Genomic DNA, 19216 nt, shown 5'->3' on the forward strand with positions numbered 1-19216 from the left:
CCAATCCATGGAATTTCTTTAAAAGTTATATAAATATGGGAGTTTCTAAGTATGCCAACCGTCTAAGCATAATAAATGGGAAAGAAAATGGCTTAATTTAAAAATGAAACATACCATGGGGCTTAGTTAAATTGGAAAACTGCAGGCATACCTAGTTTTAGTGCACGCCTCACAGGTGTTGCATGATTTTTGACATACTGAAGGCAAGCCCCTTCACCAGCAAAAAGATTAGGACTTGCTTTATTGTGGTCTGGAACCAAATCTGCAGTATCTCCGAGGTATGCCTGTATTTTGTTGTTTGGATGTGTTTACCTAGTCAAAAAAAATTGAGCACAACTTATTTACTGTGACTTTTTAAAGCACTGGGAACATTTAGAAATTTGAGTTGGGCCCTGGAATGGCAAGCAATTACAGAAAAAGTATAGCCAAAAGAGGCTGCGTGGCCTGGAAAGGTGGCTTCAGATAAAGCAAGGAGATACTAGTGTAACAGGAAGAGTAAATGCAATTTTGTGAAAAGTGTTAAGAAGGAGATAAGGTTTAGTGTTGAGAGTTGAAAGCCTGACTCTTGTCTACTTTTGTTTATGTAAACGTGTCATTATTTATGGAATGCCTATTATGTACCTAGTATTGTATTAAGTGCACTACTGTGAAGGAGATTAGTATAGTGTTTATGAACACTGGCTCCCTGAATATACAAATCTTTTGCTTCATCATTAGCTGTGTGACTGCTGGCAAGAGCCACCTAAATGCTCTGTTCCTTAGTCTTCTCATTCATAAAATGAAGATAAAAATCTGCAGCTTAGGCTTAATGTCAGAATTAAATGGTTAATGTAAGTAAAAGTGGTTACTACAATACCTGACACATAATAAGGTCTATGCAACTTTTAGCCATCAGTTTTGAGTGTGGTTTTTTTTTTTTAACTTTTTTAAGTATTTCAGCTTTATTGAGGTATAATTGACATAAAAAAATTGTAAGATTTTTAAAGTATACATCCTGGTGATTTGCTATACCTATGTGTTATGAAAGGATTTCCCCTATCTAGTTAATTAACACATCCATCACAGTGTTATCAGCTATGGTAACCATGTTTACATTAGCTATTGTTACTATTGAATTACTTTAAAGGGTTTTAATTGGAAATAGAAATTTTTTTTTTTCAAATAATAGTTGCTTATTTTATTTTAGTATACTTACTCAATTATATAGCTTGTCTATGAACTTATTAGCAATTATTCTTTAACACTTAACTGTATCTATATTACGGGTTTTATGTCAAATTTTATCTGATTGTATCCTTTATAGTCTCTAAGGTAAATATTTTTATAATTTATTAACATTTTATGATAAATTTATGTGACTCTCTTATAACTAAATAATATAATTTATCTTTCTTTAGACCATCATTGAATGTCTAAAATATATTTGCACTGGAGATTTCCCTCCTGGAACCAAAGGGAATACATTTGTTCATGATCCCAAGGTAATGGTACTAGTAAAATTTTGTACTTTTAAAATAAAATTTTTATGTTTATAAAAGTGATAACAACTCATTGTAGAAAACCTGGAAGTGGAAAAGTGTAGAGAGATACGAAAGTCACCCACACGCAGTCTTCTCAGTACCCATTGAAAACCTTTGTTGACATTTTCATGTATTTTCTCCTTTACACACTTTACACACAGTTTTACATAGCTGAAGTCATACTCAAATTTTGTATTCTGAGTTTTTTTCCCACTTAACATTATCATAAAGTTCCTTGCATTTTATATTAAAAACCATATTAAATTCTTTATATTTAATTTTCAATTACAGTTGACATTCAATATTATTTTATATTAGTTTCAAGTATACAGCATAGTGGTTAGACATTTATACAATTTATGAAGTGATCCCCCTGATTAGTCTAGTACCCACCAGGCATTATACATAGTTATTATAATATTAATATATTAAATTCTTAATCTGGGTGTTTGGTACATGGTTGCTTCTTTTAATCTTTATACTGTTTGTATATCTGAACTATTTCTTCCTTAAAACATGACCTTTTATGAACATTTTTAATAACTACATAATTCTTTTACATTTAATTGCTATTAGTTTTTTTGTGAAAATGTACCGTGATGAAAGTCTTTGCATATGAATTTGTTTGAATTATGGTATTTATACTTAGTTTGTGTAAAGGACATAGAATTTTCTATACATATTTTGGCCTAACAACAAGATTTTTCTTGTTTCATATACTATCGTGGCGTCATGTGCCTCTTTCAATACGCCCCAAAAGGTTCATTGTATATTTATGTCAGGCTTTTTTCTGTTTATGAAAACATTTGTGTGCATGTATAAATATACTCACATATGCATATATACATTTACATATGTATTTTAACACATAGGTAGAATTTTATTATACCACTGTACAAATAAAATATTTAGTGTTGTACTGCATAGGTTTGTTTACACACACACACACACACACACACACACACACACACACACTCTTTTATTTCATTGTTTTACTAAATAGTATTCCATTGAGTTTATATTCTGTAGTTTATTTAATGGGCCCCCATTGATAGTCATTTAAGTTGTTTCCACTTTATATGACTAAAGATAACTAATAATTATTTACTAATTTTCTTAGAAATATCACTTAGTACATGTGCTAAGCCCTCTTTACAATGACTATCCGTACCTTCTTGAATCAACTCTTGGAGGCTGGATCCAATCCTTTTGTCATCTCAGACATTTTGCTTTTCAGTTGTTCCTTCTTGTTCCTTCATTAGCAGTTTTTCTCTCTTTCTAGTATCATTCACATCAGCATGTAAACATGCTCTGTTAGCTCCAGTCTACAAACACACAAAAAACTGTCCCTTTATTCCAAATCACCCTCTGGCTACTACCTCTTGTCCTTTCTAGTTTATAGCAAAATTCACAGGAGTTATATGTACTCATTGTCTTCATTGCTTCCCCTTTTCTCTTCAGCCTACTCTGTTTAGCATTTGTTCTTTTTTTTCCACCCCCCACAAACACTGCTCTTGGAAGGTCACCAGTAATATCCATGTTGTCAGATAAAGTGGTCATTTTCTAATTCTAAGTAACTTCTCAGATTTGATATAGTTGGTTTTTCCCTTTTTAAAAAACATTGCTGTCTTGGCTTCCAGGACATAATCTCATTAACTCCCTTTTCACTGGCCACACCATAATCTCCTTTGCTGAGTCTGCTTTTGCTTGACTCTTCTTAGGTGATCTCATTTCGGCTCATTGCTTTATGTACTGGTTATATGCTGATGACTCCCAAACTTACATGTTTAGCCCTAACTTCTTTTCTCAACTCTAAATATATGTGTCCAGCTGTTTGAATATTTAATGAGCATCTCAAATTTAACGTGTTTAAAACAGAACTTTTAGTTCCTTGTCCCCTCACCCCTCTCACATTCTCAGGCCTGTTAGTATCTCAGTACTCCGCAGTTTAATTAATATCATTCACACATTGCTTGTGCCAAAACCTGAGTGTCATTCTTTGATTCTTTGATCTTACCCTGTTTCCAATTCATAGGCAATTCTTAGCTACTCTTCTAATACATGTCCAGAATTTGTCCCTTTATCCCATCTGCATTGCTCCTTTCTTGGTCCAAGCCACCATCTTCTTTCCTTTGAACTCTTCTAGTAGTCTACAAACTTATTTTCCTGTCCTCATTCTTTTTTTAATTCATTTTTCAATTATAGTTGACATACAATATTAGTTTCAGGTATACAACGTAGTGATTAGACATATACCTTATGAAGTGGCTGCCCAATAAATCTAGTACTAATCTGGCACCTTACATAGTTATTGCAGTATTATTGACTATGTTCCCTATGCTGTACTTCTCATCCCCATTACTATTTTTATAACTGGCAATTCGTATTTCTTAATATCTTTCACCATTTTTGCCCATCTTTCCCAACCCTCCTCCTATCTGGTGACCATAAGTTTGTTCTTTGTATCAATGAGTTTGTTTCTGTTTATTCGTTTATTTTGTTTTTTGGATTTCACATATAAATAAAATCATATGGTATTTGTGTTTCTCTGATTTATTACACTTAGCATAATACCATCTAAGTCCATCTATGTTGTCACAAATGGAAAGATTTCATTCTTTTCTTTAGCTGAGTAGTATTCTATTGTGTATATATACCACTTCTTTATCCATTTGTCTCTTGATGGACACTTAGGTTGCTTCCGTATCTTGGCTATTATAAATAATGCTGCAGCGAAGATGAGGGTGTATGTATCTTTTTGGATTAGTGTTTTGAGTTTCTTTGGATAAATACCCAGAAATAGAATTGCTAGATCATATGCTAGTTCTATTTTTAACTTCTTGAGGAACCTCCATACTGTTTTCTGTAGTGGCTGCACAAATTTACAATCCCATCAACAGTGCATGAGGGTTCACTTTTCTCCACATCCTTGCCAACATTTGTTTGTTGATTTATTGATAATAGCCATTCTGACAGGTATGAGGTGATAGCTCATTGTAGTTTCGATTTGCATTTTCCTGATTATGAATTATGTTGAGCATCTTTTTTTTGTGTGTTGGCCATCTGTATGTCCTCTTTGGAGAAATATGTGTTCATGTTCTCTGCCCATTTTTAAATTGTATTTAATTTTTTTGATGTTGAGCTGTATAAGTTCTTTATATTTTTTGGATGTTAACCCCTTATTGGATATACCATTTGCAGATATCTTCTCCCATTTGGTACATTGCCTTTTTGTTTTGTTGATGATTTCTTTTGTGGTGCAAAAGCTTTTGAGTTTGATATAGTCATATTTGTTTATTTTTGCTTTTTTTTCTTTGCTGTAGGAGATACAGCCATAAAACATTGCTAAGACCAATGTCAAAGAGTTTATTGCCCATGTTTTCTTCTAGGAGCTTTATTGTTTCAGGTCTTACATTTAAGTCTTTAATCCATTTTGAGTTCATGATTGTATATGGTGTGAGAAAGAGGTCTAATTCATTTTTTTATATGTATCTGTCCATTTTTGCTGACACCATTTATTGAAGAGCCTGTCTTTACCCCGTTGTATAGTCTTGTCTTGTTTGTTGTAAGTCTCTGTTTGCCCTCATTCTTGAAATTCTCTTTTTCACACAGCAACCAGAGTTATCTTTTAAATATTCACTCACTCATTCATTCATTCAAGAGGGAGTGAGTTATTCAGAATCTGGGGGAAGAACACTTCAGTCAGTGTTAATACTAAGTGCAAAATTGGAATCACAAGGAGTAGAAAAATGACGAGGGAAAGACTGGTAGAAAATTAAGTCAGAGAGATAGAAAGTAATACATTCTTAGGACCTTGGATTCTATTCTTATTTAATTAGGAATCTGTTGGAAGATTTTAAGCAAGGAAAGGGCATTTTTAAGCAATCAGTCTGGCTACTGATAGTAGACTCTGTATATGGCAAGGATGGAAAGGCAGAGACTAATAAAGGGGATTTTATGATTGTCCAGGTGGTTTGATTAAGGTAGTAGTAGTAGAAATGATGAGAAATGCTTGGATTGGGGATTTTTTCTTTTTAATTAATTAAACAAATTTTTAATGGTGATATTGGTTAATGAAATCCAGTAAGTTTCAGCCGTACACTTTGACAGTAAGGCATATATATGTTTACATTGTGTGTTCACCTCCCGTAGTTAGATTTTTTTCTGTCACCACATATTTGACCCCCTTTACCTGTCTGCCTCCCCCCTCCTCCCTATCCTCTGGTAACAACTAGTCTGTTGTCCATGACCATGAGTCTCTGTCATGTTCATTTGTTGTTTTTAGGTTTATATCCCACATATAAGCAATATGTGATTTTCGACTTTTTCTTTCTGGTTTATTTCGCTTAGCATGATTATCTTGAGGCCTAGCCATATTGTCACAAATGGCAGTATTTCATCCCTTCTTATGGCTGAGTAATATTCCATTGTATATATTTACTACACCTTCTTTATCCAATCATCCATCGTAGGACACTTCAGTTGCTTCCATGTCCTGGGGATTGGGGATGTATTTTACAGGAAGAATCAACATATTAGCTAATGATTTAGATGGTGGTATATGAGAGAGGTAGAATCATCAAGTATTTTGACTTGAACAACTAAATATAGTGTTGTCATTTATTGTAATGGAAAAACTTTGTAAAAGGAGATTTGGGTGGTTGTGGTTTAAACATGTAAATTTGGGATGTCTGTTAAATATTCAAAGGAGATATCCAGTAGGCAGACAGAAGTATGCACATGGAAGATATTTGGGTTAGAGAAAGAAAATTAGGAATCACGATATATATAGTTAGTTACATATAATTAGTAAAGCCTGATGGTATCATAGGAAGTGAATATAGAGATGAGGTACAAGACCTGAACCTCGAGCACATGAGCACTTAGAAATAGGAATGAAGAGGAGGAGCCAGCAAAAGATGTTAAAAGAACAAGTAGTAAGTAAAATAAGGAAAACTGGGAGAGTCTTGTCTTAGAAGACCTGAGAATAAAATGTTACAAGAAAATAGGAGTCATCAACCTTGTCAAATACGTTGGAGCTGAAATAAGAGGGAGCCATTGGTGATCTTGATAAAACCAGTTTTAATCTAAAAAACAAGAGGTAAGGAAGTGAAACACACAAAATTGTTTTATGAATTTTGCTGTGAGTGGAAAGAGATAGGACAGTAGCTGAAAAGGTTTGCAGGATCAAGGGGAGTTTTGTTGGTTGTTGTCGTTCTTGTTTATATTTTTTAAAATTCATTCATTCATTCTGATGTTTCCATGTTGACTGATGCTCTGGTATCTCTGTCCAATCTCAGTTTATCACCCACTCCCCTTTCCAAATGCTTTCATCTTTCAGGAGTTGTTTTTCTCAGCTACCTGCTCATGTCCTCCCTGTGGTTCTTCTGGCCTTAGTGGTTTAGCTCTTTTCACTTGCTACCCACTTTTCAGCTACTCTTATTTCCCAGTTCTGAGCTCCCACCCACACTGTTTTGTTCATCAGCTTTTCTCTCCTGAGTTTTCATACCTGCTTCTGTGGGTTGAGCCATTCCCCTCACCCGAATTGCCCATGCCCCCTCAATTTTCCCAATCATTTCAGTTCCTCTCACTTTCTTTTATCTTCAGCTTCTTTTGTCTTTCCTTTTAACTATTTTGATTTGTCTCTGCATTTAATACTGTTTACTTTGTCTTATAAACACCTGAATTTTTCTGGTGCTCCTCACCAATCTTTCTTACCTGTCTTCAGTTGTTTCTATCTACTTAGGAATTTTGATTTCTATGTTGTTCTATTTGCCTAACTTACTCCCCCCCGCCCCAACCCCGCCGCACCCTTCTACTTTCAGACTTTTGCTTACCTCAGTTATTCCCATTCTTACTCTGACCTCCTTTACATCTCCTCAGCTGACCTGTACATTCAGAAGCTCATTTTTCTATTGTCTGCATCTCATCAGTTTTGATTTACTTCTGGCTGATACTGTAAATTACCTAGATGCTTATTTGCTCAGATGTTTCTTTATCCTATATTGCTCCTATATGTTGTGTTTTTAAAAGTGGGAGATACTAGAGCATTTATAAACTGATAGGAATGACCCTGTAGATAAAGGGGAAAATTGATGCAGGAGAGAAGATAATTGCAGAGCAAACTCCTTGAGTAGGCAGGAAGAGATAAGATCCAATGCTCAACTGAAGAAGTTAACAGAAGCATTCTCTGTTTATCCATTGCAAGAGGATGGCAGGCAGAGTATATAATTCGTGAATTTAGTGGTGAAAGAATGATTAAGTTCTCTTTTGATTGTTTCTATATTCTCAATGGAAAAAAGTGAAATCATTGGCTGAGGGTAGGAGAAGGGGTTGATTGAGGCTAGAAAAAGTGTAAAGTAGTTTTTATCTCAGTAAATTGATTAGGGAAGTGTTATAGGGTTACATGACAGTGTCAGGGGGTTACTTGTAGATGAAAATTTGTAGGGAGACAGGTCATGGTTGTATCTCCCAAGCACTAGAGCTCCAACACCCCATGCCGGACTGACTCTTGTCCCCCTTGTGCCAGCCCTCCTCACCCTGCTTGGCTCTGACTGCCCATGCTAGACTCCTCCTCATTCCCTACTCATGTACACCTTTCCTTTCTGAGTCTCTGATACTCTTTACTGGGTGGCTTCTTATGGGATGCCCTTTCTAATCTGGGATCGAATTTCCCACAGCTGACTTCCCCCTTGTGTGGATTCCCTCCTCAGTGTTTTCGGGCTCTGGATCCCCACATCATGCTTTCCCTCAGTGTGGACACCCTTATTCTCCTGAGCTGGGCCATCATCCCTATGCATGGATGCCTTTTTTATCCCCCTTGAACTTTGACTTCCTTGGACTCTTGAAACCCTGTGCCATGCTGTCTCCCCATGTGGATACCCTTCTCTGCCTAGTCAAGCCCAGTTATCCTGCTCTAGGCTGAGCTACCAGGGCCCTCCACCTCCTGCCAACATCCTTTTTCTGCCCATTCTAATGGTTTTATGACTAGATTGTTTGGAAAAGGAAGGGCTTGTTTTTTATTGTTTTATTCTTTTGAATAGAAATTGTTCTAAAGTATAATATATATATATTTCTGTCCCTTAATAAATTAACTCGATCTAAATTACTTTTCGAAGTGACTCTTAGTAAGAGCATCAACAACAATATTGTGATTGAAATGCTATAAGGTACCCTTTGCTTGAATTCCATTTACTATTTTAATACTTGCCAGGTAGCTAAGTGCTACAAAGGTAGATGCCATGGAGAGCAAATATGAGTATTTGGCCTGCTAGTCAGGCACATTGTAAACAAATTAACTTGTTTCTGGTACATAAATGCATAACAGTGTACCAGGTTCTCTTTTCTCCACATCCTCACCAACATTTGTTGGTCTTTGATTTATTGATGACAGCCATTCTGATAGGTGTGAAGTGATATCTCATTGTGGTTTTAATTTGCATTTCCCTGATGATTAGTGATGTTGGACATCTTTGCATATATATATTGGCTATCTGTGTGTCCTCTTTGGAGACATCAATTCATGTCCTCTGCCCATTTTTTAATTGGATTATTTGGGGGGTTTTTGATGTTGTATGAGTTCCTTATGTAGTTTGGATATTAACCCTTTATTGGATATAACATTTGCAAATATCTTCTCTCATTCAGTAGGTTTTTTCCTTTTATCGATGATATCCTTTGCTATCAAAAACTCTTTAGTATGGTGTAGTCCCATTTTTTTTTTCTTTTGTTTCCCTTGCCTGAAGAGACATATCAAAACAAACAAAAAAAACCTGCTAAGAGTGATGGCAGAGAGTTTACAGCCTATATTTTCTTCTAGGATTTCTATTATTTCAGGTCTTACATTTAAGTCTTTAATCCATTTTGAGTTTATTCTTATACATGGTGTGAGAAAATGGTCTAGCATCATTTTTTTCTTTTTGCATGTTGCTGTCCAATTTTGCCAACAATATTTATTGAAGAGACTATCTTTACCCCATTATATATTCTTGTCTTCTTTGTCATAGATTAACTGATCAAATAGGCACGAGTTTATTTATGGCCTCTCTGTTCTACTGATCTATGTGTCTGTTTTTATGCCAGTACCATGCTGTGTTGATTACTATAACCTTGTAGTATAGTTTGATATCAGGAAGCTTGATAACCTCCAACTATGTTCTTCTTTCTCAAGATTGCTTTGGCTATTCAGCGTCTTTTGTGGCTCCATATAAATTTTAGGATTATTGATTCTAGTTCTGTAAAAATGCCATTGGTATTTTGATAGGAGTTGCATAGAATCTGTAGATTGTTGAATGATGGTAATTCTTTCTATCCATGAACACAGTATATGCTTCCATTTGTTTGTATCTTTTTCAATTTCTTCAATGTCTTAAAATTTTCCAAGTAGAAGTCTTTCACCTCTTTTCTTACATTTACTCCTTGGTATTTAGTTCTTTTTGATGCAGTTTTAAGTGGGATTGTTTTCTTAATTTCTTTTTCTGATAGTTCGTTATTGATATATAAAAATACATCCAATTTCTGAGTATTAATTTTGTATCCTACTACTTTACTGAATTCATTTATTCTAATAATTTTGGGGTGGATTCTTTAGAGTTCTCTCTCTATAGTATAATATGTTCTGCAGATACCAACAATTTTACTTCTTCCTTTCCAATTTGGTTGCCCTTTGTTTTTCTAGTCTGGTTGCTGTGGTTAGGACTTCCATTACTGTGATGAATGAAAGTGGTGTTAGTGAACATCCTTGTCTTGTTCCTAATCTTAAGGAAAATACTTTTAGCTTTTCACTGCTGAGTATGATGTTAGCTGTGGGTTCGTCACCCATGGCTTTTATTATTTTGAAATATGTTCCCTGTATTCCCACTTTGCTGAGAGTTTTATCATAAATGGATGCTATATTTGTCTAATGCTTTTTCTGCATTTATTGATATGATCACGATTCTTATCCATCATATTTTTTATGTGTATGATCTATTTGGTATATTATTTAATTTGATTTGCTAATATTTTGTTGAGGATTTTTGCATCCATTTTAATCGGGGATGTTGGCCTGTAGTTTTCCTTTTTCTTAATATCTTTATTTGGTTTTGGAATCAGGCTAATGCTGGCCTTGTAATGTGAGCTTGATAGCCTTCCTTCCTCTTCAGTTTTTTGGAATAGTTTGAAAAGGATAGATGTTAATTCCTTCAGTTAATTCTTTTAATAAAATTCACCTGTGAAATCATCTGGTCAAGGATTTTTGTTGGGAGTTTTTTGATTATTGATTCAATTTCATTAGTAGTAATAGATCTGTTTAGATTTTCTGTTTCTTCTTGATTCAGTCATGGAAGATTGTATATTTCTAGGAATTTATCCATTCCAGGTTGTTCAGTTTGTTTGCATATAATTATTTGTTGTTTTTACTTAAAATCCTTTGTATTCTTGTACTGTCAGTTGTCTTGAACTTCTTTTTCATTTCTTATTTATTTGGGCCCTCTCTTGATGAGTCTGAATAAAAAGGTTTATCAATCTTGTTTATCTATTCAAAGAACCAGCTCTTGGTTTCACTGATCTTTTCTATTGTTTGTTTGTTTGTTTTTTTTTAAGACTTCGTTTCTACTCTGATCTTTATTTTCTTCCTTCTACTCACTGTGGGCTTTGTTCTTTTTCTAGTTCCTTTAGGTATAAGACTAGATTTTTATTTGAAATTTTTCTTATTTCTTGAAGTAGGCCTATATTGCTATGAACTTCCTTCTTAGAACTGATTTGGCTATGTCCCATATATGTTGGGTCATTGTGTTTTCATTTTCATTTGTCTCAAGGTAGCTTTGATTTTTTACTTGATCTCTTTGTTAACTCATTCATTGTTTAACAATATGTTATTTAGCCTCCATGTGTGTGTTTTTCAGATTTATACCTTTGTCTTTAGCTTTTGGCATTTTAATTATGATGTAACTTAGTGTGGACTTCTTTGGGTTGATCTTGTTTGGGACTCTGTGCTTTCTGGACTTGTGTGTCTGTTTCCTTCACCAGGTTAGGAAAGTTGTTTTTTTGCCATTATTTCTTCAAACAAGTTTTCAATATCTTTTTCCTCCTTCTGGTACCCCATAATGTGAATGTTGGTATGTTTGATGTTGTTCCAGAGGTCTCTTAAACTATCCTTATTTTAAAAAATTCTTTTTTTGTTTTTGCTGTTCCAATGGGGTATTTTACCCTACTTTTCCTTGCAAATCGCTGTTTTGATCCTCTGCTTTATATAATTTGCTGTTGATTCCCTCTAGTGTGTTCTTCATTTCAGTTATTGTAATCTTCATTTCTGACTTTCTTTTTATGTTTTCTGTCTCTTTGTTGAAGTTCTCACTGAGTTCATCTGTTCTTCTAAGTTCATTGAACATCCTTACAACCAGTGTTTTGAACTCTGTATTTGGTAGGTTGCTTGTCTCCATTTCATTTTGTTCTTTTTCTAAAGTTTTGTCCTGTTCTTTCATCTGAGACATGTTTCTTTGTCTCCTCATTTTAGCTGTCTCTGTGGGTTTGTTTCCATGTATTAAGTAGATCTGCTACATATCCTGGTCTTGGCAGAATAGCCTTATGTAGTACATGTTCTATGGGGCCCGGTGGAACAGTCTGTCTGGTCACCTGAGCCAGGTGTTGCAGGGATGTCCCTTGTTTGGGTTGTGTGTGCCCTCCTGTTGTAGTTGAGCCTTCATTGCTGCTGGTACATCAGTGGGTGTGGTTGACCCTCAGGCTGACTGGCCGTGAGTGCTGACTGTTACTACAGTGGATGAGCTGTTGTGTGGGGGCTGACCCCTTCCACCCAGAGCAGGAGTTGCTTTATCGGGGCTCTGATACCAACCGAGTCTTCGGTTATATCATTTGTGCAGCTGGTTGGGTGGTGCTTTGGTGTGGTCTAAAGCCAGCCACTGGGTGTGTTGGTTCTGGAGCCTCTTGTGAGGGACTCCAGTGCAGGCCAAGGTCAGCTGCTGCTTGTGCCAGGCTTGAGGTGGCCTGGTAGAAGCTACAGTGTGATCTGTGGTTGGTTGCTGCTTGTGCTGGGCTTAAAGGCACTTAGGAGATGTCATGGTGTGAACTGAGGCCATCTCTAACTTGTGCTGGGCTTGTGGCCACTTGTTGAAGCTACATTTCACGCCAAGATTGGCCACCACTTATGCAAGGCTTGGGGCCACCTGATGGGATTTATAATGCAAGATGAGACTGGTTACCTCACATGCTGGGCTTAAGGGTGCTTAGTGAGAGATACGGGGCACACTGTGGACCTTTGAGAGATTTTAGGAAGGTCTGTCGCATGAGCTGAGGCAGGGCACTTGTCCACACAAGCAGGCAGTGGAAGAGGTTTGGGTTGGGTGTGTAACTTGAGTGGGATGAAGTCTCAGGGAACCACCAGGGTGGGGCGTATAATGTTAGCCAAGTTAATGCAGAGCTCAGACTTGGTGCTCATCTGTGTCTTCTGGCTGAGTGGAAGGAGGGTTCAACAAAGGAACAATGACACCTGCCAGCGCTTCCATCCCCAGGGAGAGATGCCCAGAACTCTGCCCCTTCATCCCTTGCCCTGAAGCTAGTCAATTTAGTTCTCCCCACCTCCATATGTCCCTGGCACCTTTCAAGCTGCTGACCCTGTGCTGGAGCCCAGAGTGAGTGGGTTTGTGAGGAAGCAAGTCTGTGCAGGCCATTTAAGAGGGCAACTTAATCTCCAGCAGCCCTCTTTCTCAGTTGGACATAGTCCCTGTTGCTTTTCACAGCCAGATGTTATGGAAACTCCTCTTCCTGTCACTGGTGCCCTGGGCTGGGGAGCCCAGTGTGGGGCTAGGAACCCTTGATCCTCAGAGGGGACCTCCACAGCTGTGTTATCCCTCCTGATTTTTAAACACCATACCATGGGTGTGGGACTTGCCCTTTCCACATCTTTGCACCTCCTACAAATCTGATCTTGCTTCTTCTTCATATCCTTACTTATAGGACTTCTGTTCAGCTGGTCTTCAGGTAATTCTCAATCACAGTCGTTCTATAATTTAGTTGTAATTTTGATGTGGTAATGGAAGTGTAGCTTTCAGCTACTCTGCCATCCTGACTGGAAGTTCATAGAATCTGAACTAATAAATACAGGAGGAATAATGGCACTAGAAAATTACTATTTGATAACTATCCGAGTAATAATGACTTATGTAGGAAACACTAGATGCTAAAACTAGTGGAGGAAAGCTTGGTAAGCTATGAGATATTTACATGGTCTTGATATATCTCTCCCCCAAATATTTAGTAATAGCAAAGTAGAGGAAATAACTTGATGATGCAGAAGCCTGGCAGATACCACCTTTATCAAGAAATTGATATTAACATCCCCAGTATTGAGATAAATTGAAATCACTGTTCTAAGGGATAAGATGCAATAAAAGGAACACATCATTCTATAATATGCCTGCCAAAGATGCTATTGCAGGATTCTTGAACGGAGAGATGGGACACCGAGGCTGTAAGCAGGAAGCAGCATTTATTGATGCCGGCACCATCTCAACAGATTCTTATCCAAAGGCTGAGCTCCAATTGTAACAACAGGCAGTTTTATACAGTCTTGTCATTCCTACACAGCTATAGATACAAGGAAGAACATTAATTGGTTGGCAAGCTATGAGAAAACTGTTGTCAGCCTGAGAGTCCTTGAAGTGGAGGGAGGGCAGTCAGGAACAAACTCTTTTGAGCAGGGAATGGCCAGGCAGCATCAGGCTGCCACATTCCCCTCTTTGATGCTCGGACCCAGGACTGGGTCAGAGAGCATCATCTTCTTCTTTTAACTTTTGGTTTAGAGGCTGGTACCTCCATAGCATGAGGACTTTTGCTGCAATTTTATTGGCCCAATACCAGGAAGGAGCTTTGGGCCACCAGTTTAGGTCTGTGTGATTTAAAAATATCATTCTTTTACATGGAGTTTCTCCAACCCACTGAGTGTATCCTGGACCCATCCAGCCAAGATATTTTTATTTTACCACTTCTGAGGAGAGGACCCGACTCTGGGGTCAACCCTCTTCGCAGCGAGCCACTGTGTAGTTCCACTGGAGGAGGTAAAAGACGTCTAGGCTAGTTCCCTTCCAAAGCCAATGTTCACTCATGAGTGTTCTTCCACAAACTCAGCATTTAGTGACACTAAGTTAATGGGTTATCCTCTCAGCTGGGTCAACAAAGAGGTTCTTCCCTAGGGTTGGGAAGTCAAGATTTTAGCCCAAGGCGGCCTTTAGCGGATCACACATTTGTGGGCTTTGGGGCCTAGGAGAAAGTGTAGGCTTAGATGTGGTTGAATTATGCAGCCATTGGAAAATTTCTCCGACTGCTGGGTCCTCTGCATTGTTATGGACCTTTCCCTTGCTTGAGGTCCATTGCCAGCATGCCCAAGTTTCCCCTAATTTTTCAGGTTCTTGGCAGGACTGGCTGCTCTCAGACTTAACCTTTATGTACTCCATCCAATATTGGAAACCCTAATGAGTGCAGAGTATGGTGTTTAGGGCACACCCTTCAGGTAGGCCAGTTACAGAAGTGAAGCCAGTGGCAGTGTTGGACCCTATCCTGTACCTTTGCATGCAGTGGGTACAAGGGGAAGAAGAAGCGGGGAGACTGGCACCACACACGTGGTGGAATAGGAGGAGAAGGAAAAGAGTCTTTAGGGGTGCCATCCTGACGAGATGTCATCCTCACGAGATGTCATCCTCAGGCTTCTGCCAAGTGTAGATTGGTCAGCTTCCGGAGTGACCAAAGCAAGGCCGATAGCTTACCCTTGATCTGTCGTCACAGTCAATATTTTCTTCTGGAGGGTTGCCTTGAGGGGCTCAGAAGAGTCTGGAACACGTTCCCACTCTGTAGCTGCGGGTTTAAGTCAGCTGTGATGTATCCAGGGTGTTATTTTAGCAACCTTAACTGCAGTGGGGGGTAGACAAAATCACAGTAAAGGGGCCCTCTCCACAGGGGTTTTAAGAGCTGAATATTCTACTCTTTTACCCAGAGTCTCCTGGTTTAAAGGAATGAACTTCAGTGGTTAAACTGACAGGGAGCCTTTCCTTAACCCATTGTTTGAGAGTCTGGAAGGTGGTCCCGAAGGCCTGAAGCTGTTGACTCAGAGTCAATTCACCTATTTCCTTGAGGTCTCCTCATAGTCCTTTGTTGAGTGATGGTGATCACCCACACAAGATCTCATAGGAGGAGAACCCAGTCTTCTTGATTGGGGCCAAACTGATTCTTAATAGTGCCATGGGGAGGACTGTATCCTAATGTAGATGTATCTACTGACATAGTTTTCCCAACTGAGTCATAAGGGTCCTGTTCACATGTTCCACCTATCCTGAACTTTGTGGTCGATAGGCAGTATGTAGTTTCCATTTAATATTTAAATTCTTGGCTAGTAGCTGCACTATTTCTGCTACAAAGGCTGGCCCGTTATCTGAGCCAATGGTAATTGGAAGGCCAAATCGTGGAACAATTTCTCAGAGAAACAGTCTGGTACTTTTCGGGCCTTCTCAGTCTGGGTGGAGTAAGCCTCTACCCAACTAGATATAGGTGCATACAAAGACCAAGAGATACTTGAGGCCCCGTGATCGAGGCATTTCCGTGAAGTCTATTTCGAGTCCCTCAAAGAGGGTGCCACTGACTTTTCGGACCCCCGGTGGGGCACATGGCACTTGCCTGGGGTTGTTGCAGGCACAGACTTCGCACCATTCACACACCACTCAGGAGATGCTAGAAAGCAGGGGAACATAGAAGTACTGACCCAGAGTGGTTTCTAGGACAGTGTGACCAACGTGAATTCTTTGGTGAAACTGCTTGACAAAAGCTGGGGCTAGGGTCCCAGAGACTGCAGTTCGTCCATCCTTAAACTTCCACCATCCACCAGGGAGGTGCTCCCCTCTTCAGCCTTAAACCAGGCTGCTTGAGGCAAGTACTTGGGGTCCCCTTTGGCTAAGGGACTGGGAAACAGGGAAGCAATTAGAGCTGTAGGGCAGGCTCTTTCCTTGGCCGCTGCCACTTTGGCAACCTGGTCTGCCCTGTGGTTGCCCCAGGCCATTATGATATCCCCTTTTTGATGTCCTCTGCAGTGCATGACTACTACTTTCTTGGGGGCCCACACAGCATCTAAGAGTTCTAGATTTTCCTTTTCATGTTTTTCGTCTTTTTCCCCTGAATTGATTAGACCTTTCTCTTTGTACAGGGCTTCATGTACATGGAGGGTGGTGAAGGCATACTCAATTCATTGTATATGTTAGCACACATTCCTGCTGCCAGCTGAAGGGCGCGAATCAAGGTGATAAGCTCTGCCTTCTGTGCTGAGGTTCCCCTAGGCAGAGGCTTTGCCTCTATGGCGGAATGTAGGGTCACCACAGCATATCCTGAAAGGCATTCTCCTCCCCTCACAAAGCTGCTACCATCAGTGTTGTAATATTTTGCATCAAGGTCCTTGAGGGGCTGCCCTGTCAAGTTGGGTCGACTGGAAAACACTTCATCTATGACGTCAATGCAATTGTGGTCTGACTGGCCAGGCCCAGTGGGTAGCAAGGTGACTGGGTTCAAGGTTCGTATTACCTCTAGGCGGATACATGGATTCTCTCACAGCATTCCTTGGTATCTGACCATCTGGGCATTGGTTAGCCAATATTGTCCTTTGTACTCCAGTAATGTTATTACTGAATGTGGTACTCGAACTGTCAGTTCTTTCCCCATAGTCAGTTTGTCAGCCTCTGACACAAGGAAAGCCATGGCTGCGAGTGCTCGCAAGTGGAGTGGCCAGCCCTAGGCAACAGAGTCAAGCTATTTGGTTAGATAAGCCATGGGACGGTGCCAAGATCATAGCAGTTGGGTTAAGACCCCTACTGTGACACCCGTGCGCTTGTGTACATACAGAAAGAAAGATTTGGTTAAGTCTGGGAGTCCTAGTCTGGTGGTATTAGTGAGTGCCCACTTGATTTCTTTAAAGGCCTTCTGTTGAAGAGGCTCCCATTCTCCCTCTTTGTGGCTTCATAGAGGGGTTTGGCCAGGATGGAAAAATTAGGTATCCAGACTTTGCAGAAGCCAGCTGCTTCAAGGAATTCACAGACTTGTCGAGTGGTAGGGACAGGGATCCAGCAGACCGTTTGTTTCCTTTTTGGGCTGAGTTGGCGTTGCCCCTGCAGCAGGTGGAAGCCGAGGTATTTGATTCTTTCTTTGCAGATTTGAGCCTTCCTTTTAGAGACTTTGTAACCTGCTTCCCAGAAGAGATTGAGGAGTAGATGTGTTCCTTCCATGCATTCCTCATAGGTCTTTCCTGCTAGGAGGAAGTCATCTACATACTGTAGTAATGTACAGCTGTGTTGGTTTGCCGGGAAGTCCTTTAAATCCGAGGCTAGAGCAGTCTCAAATATGGTCATGGAGTGTTCGAACCCTGAGGCAGTCACGTCCATGTCAACTGGCCCTTTTCTCCGCTTTTAGGGCTTTCCCATTGGAAGGCAAAGATTGGTTGAATCTGAGGAGCCAGGCGAATGCAGAAGAAGGCGTCCTTGAGGTCCAGACAGGTGAAATAAGTTGCCTCAGTGGGGATGAGATGTAGGAAGGTGTATAGGTTGGGGACAACAGGGTGCAGGATGACAGTCACCTAGATGACTGCACATAAATCTTGGACCTGCCAGTATTCATTGGTCCCTGGCTTCTGACCGGCAGGAGAGGCATTTTCTGGGATGATTGGCAGGGACAGAGAATTCCATACTTCAGAAGTCTCTCTAAATGTTTTTGGATCCCCAATTGTGCCTTATGGAGGATGAAATACTGTTTTTGGCGGGGCGGCTCAGCTCCTGATTTTAACTCTACCACCACTGGAGGAATGTGTCGTGCCAGTCCTGGAAGGTTGTCTTCAGCTCACACTCTGAGCACCTTGAAGGGGAACTTGGGTCCCTGGACTCTTCAGTGAGACTATAGAGGCGCCACTCTTCCTAGGGAACCGTGAGCGACATGATCCTTGCTTCTGACCTCCCCAAGGTTAGGGCTGCTTGGCCACGTGTGTCAAAGGTAATTTGAGCCTATAGTTTTCCTAAAAGACTTTGTCCCATCAGTGCCACGGGGCAGTCGGGCAGATATAGGAGTTCATGAACAACTTCTTATCCTCCTAGATTGTACTGGCAGGGCTTCAGGAAGGGGCAATAGACTTGTCCCCGGTTTGCTCCCATAATGGTAGCTTGTCTTTGAGAAACGGGGCCCACAGGCCAAGTTACAACTGAATGTTCAGCTCTGGTGTCAACCATAAAGTCAGTAGTCAGCCCCTGACTATCGTTTGGACCATAGGCTCCTGGGGACCTGGCAGAATGAGCCCAGTCTGGCCTAGTGCTAGCAACACAAGCTTTTCTTTCACACGACCTTGGAAGGGTGCCAGGGATCGGGCTAGGAGGACCCTACAGTTCTCCTCTAGGCAGACTCTCAACCAAGGGGGTCAAGTACAAACTATTGCCTCCCAAGAATCAATATAAGGGAATTGATCTGGGTGGACAGGTTGACTAGTAAAGACGAGAGACCTTTGCAATGACTTCCCTATCGAGAGCTCCCTCTGCTGGCCACCCAATGCCAAAAGAGGGCCAGTCAATCTCACAAAGGGTGCGGAGTTTTTGGGGGGTGAGTTTAACTCCATAATTTCCTGAATAACCCTTTTTGAAATTCTTAAGCAATAGTATAACCTAAAGGCGTCTATTTACTCTGTTGTT

At 39.7% G+C, this 19216-nt stretch overlaps 1 protein-coding gene across 2 annotated transcripts in view; it reads left to right on the forward strand.

The window, feature by feature from the left end:
• RAD50 (RAD50 double strand break repair protein) overlaps positions 1-19216 on the forward strand; it is an 85648-nt gene that overhangs the window by 863 nt on the left and 65569 nt on the right. For both annotated transcript variants that reach the window (XM_011362283.2, XM_023531903.1), the window contains exon 2: positions 1398-1481. In XM_011362283.2, the coding sequence (XP_011360585.1) occupies positions 1398-1481 (84 nt within the window). The remainder of the gene's footprint in view (positions 1-1397; positions 1482-19216) is intronic.

Source organism: Pteropus vampyrus, unplaced genomic scaffold, assembly GCF_000151845.1.
Source record: "Pteropus vampyrus isolate Shadow unplaced genomic scaffold, Pvam_2.0 Scaffold74, whole genome shotgun sequence".
Taxonomy (NCBI): domain Eukaryota; kingdom Metazoa; phylum Chordata; class Mammalia; order Chiroptera; family Pteropodidae; genus Pteropus; species Pteropus vampyrus.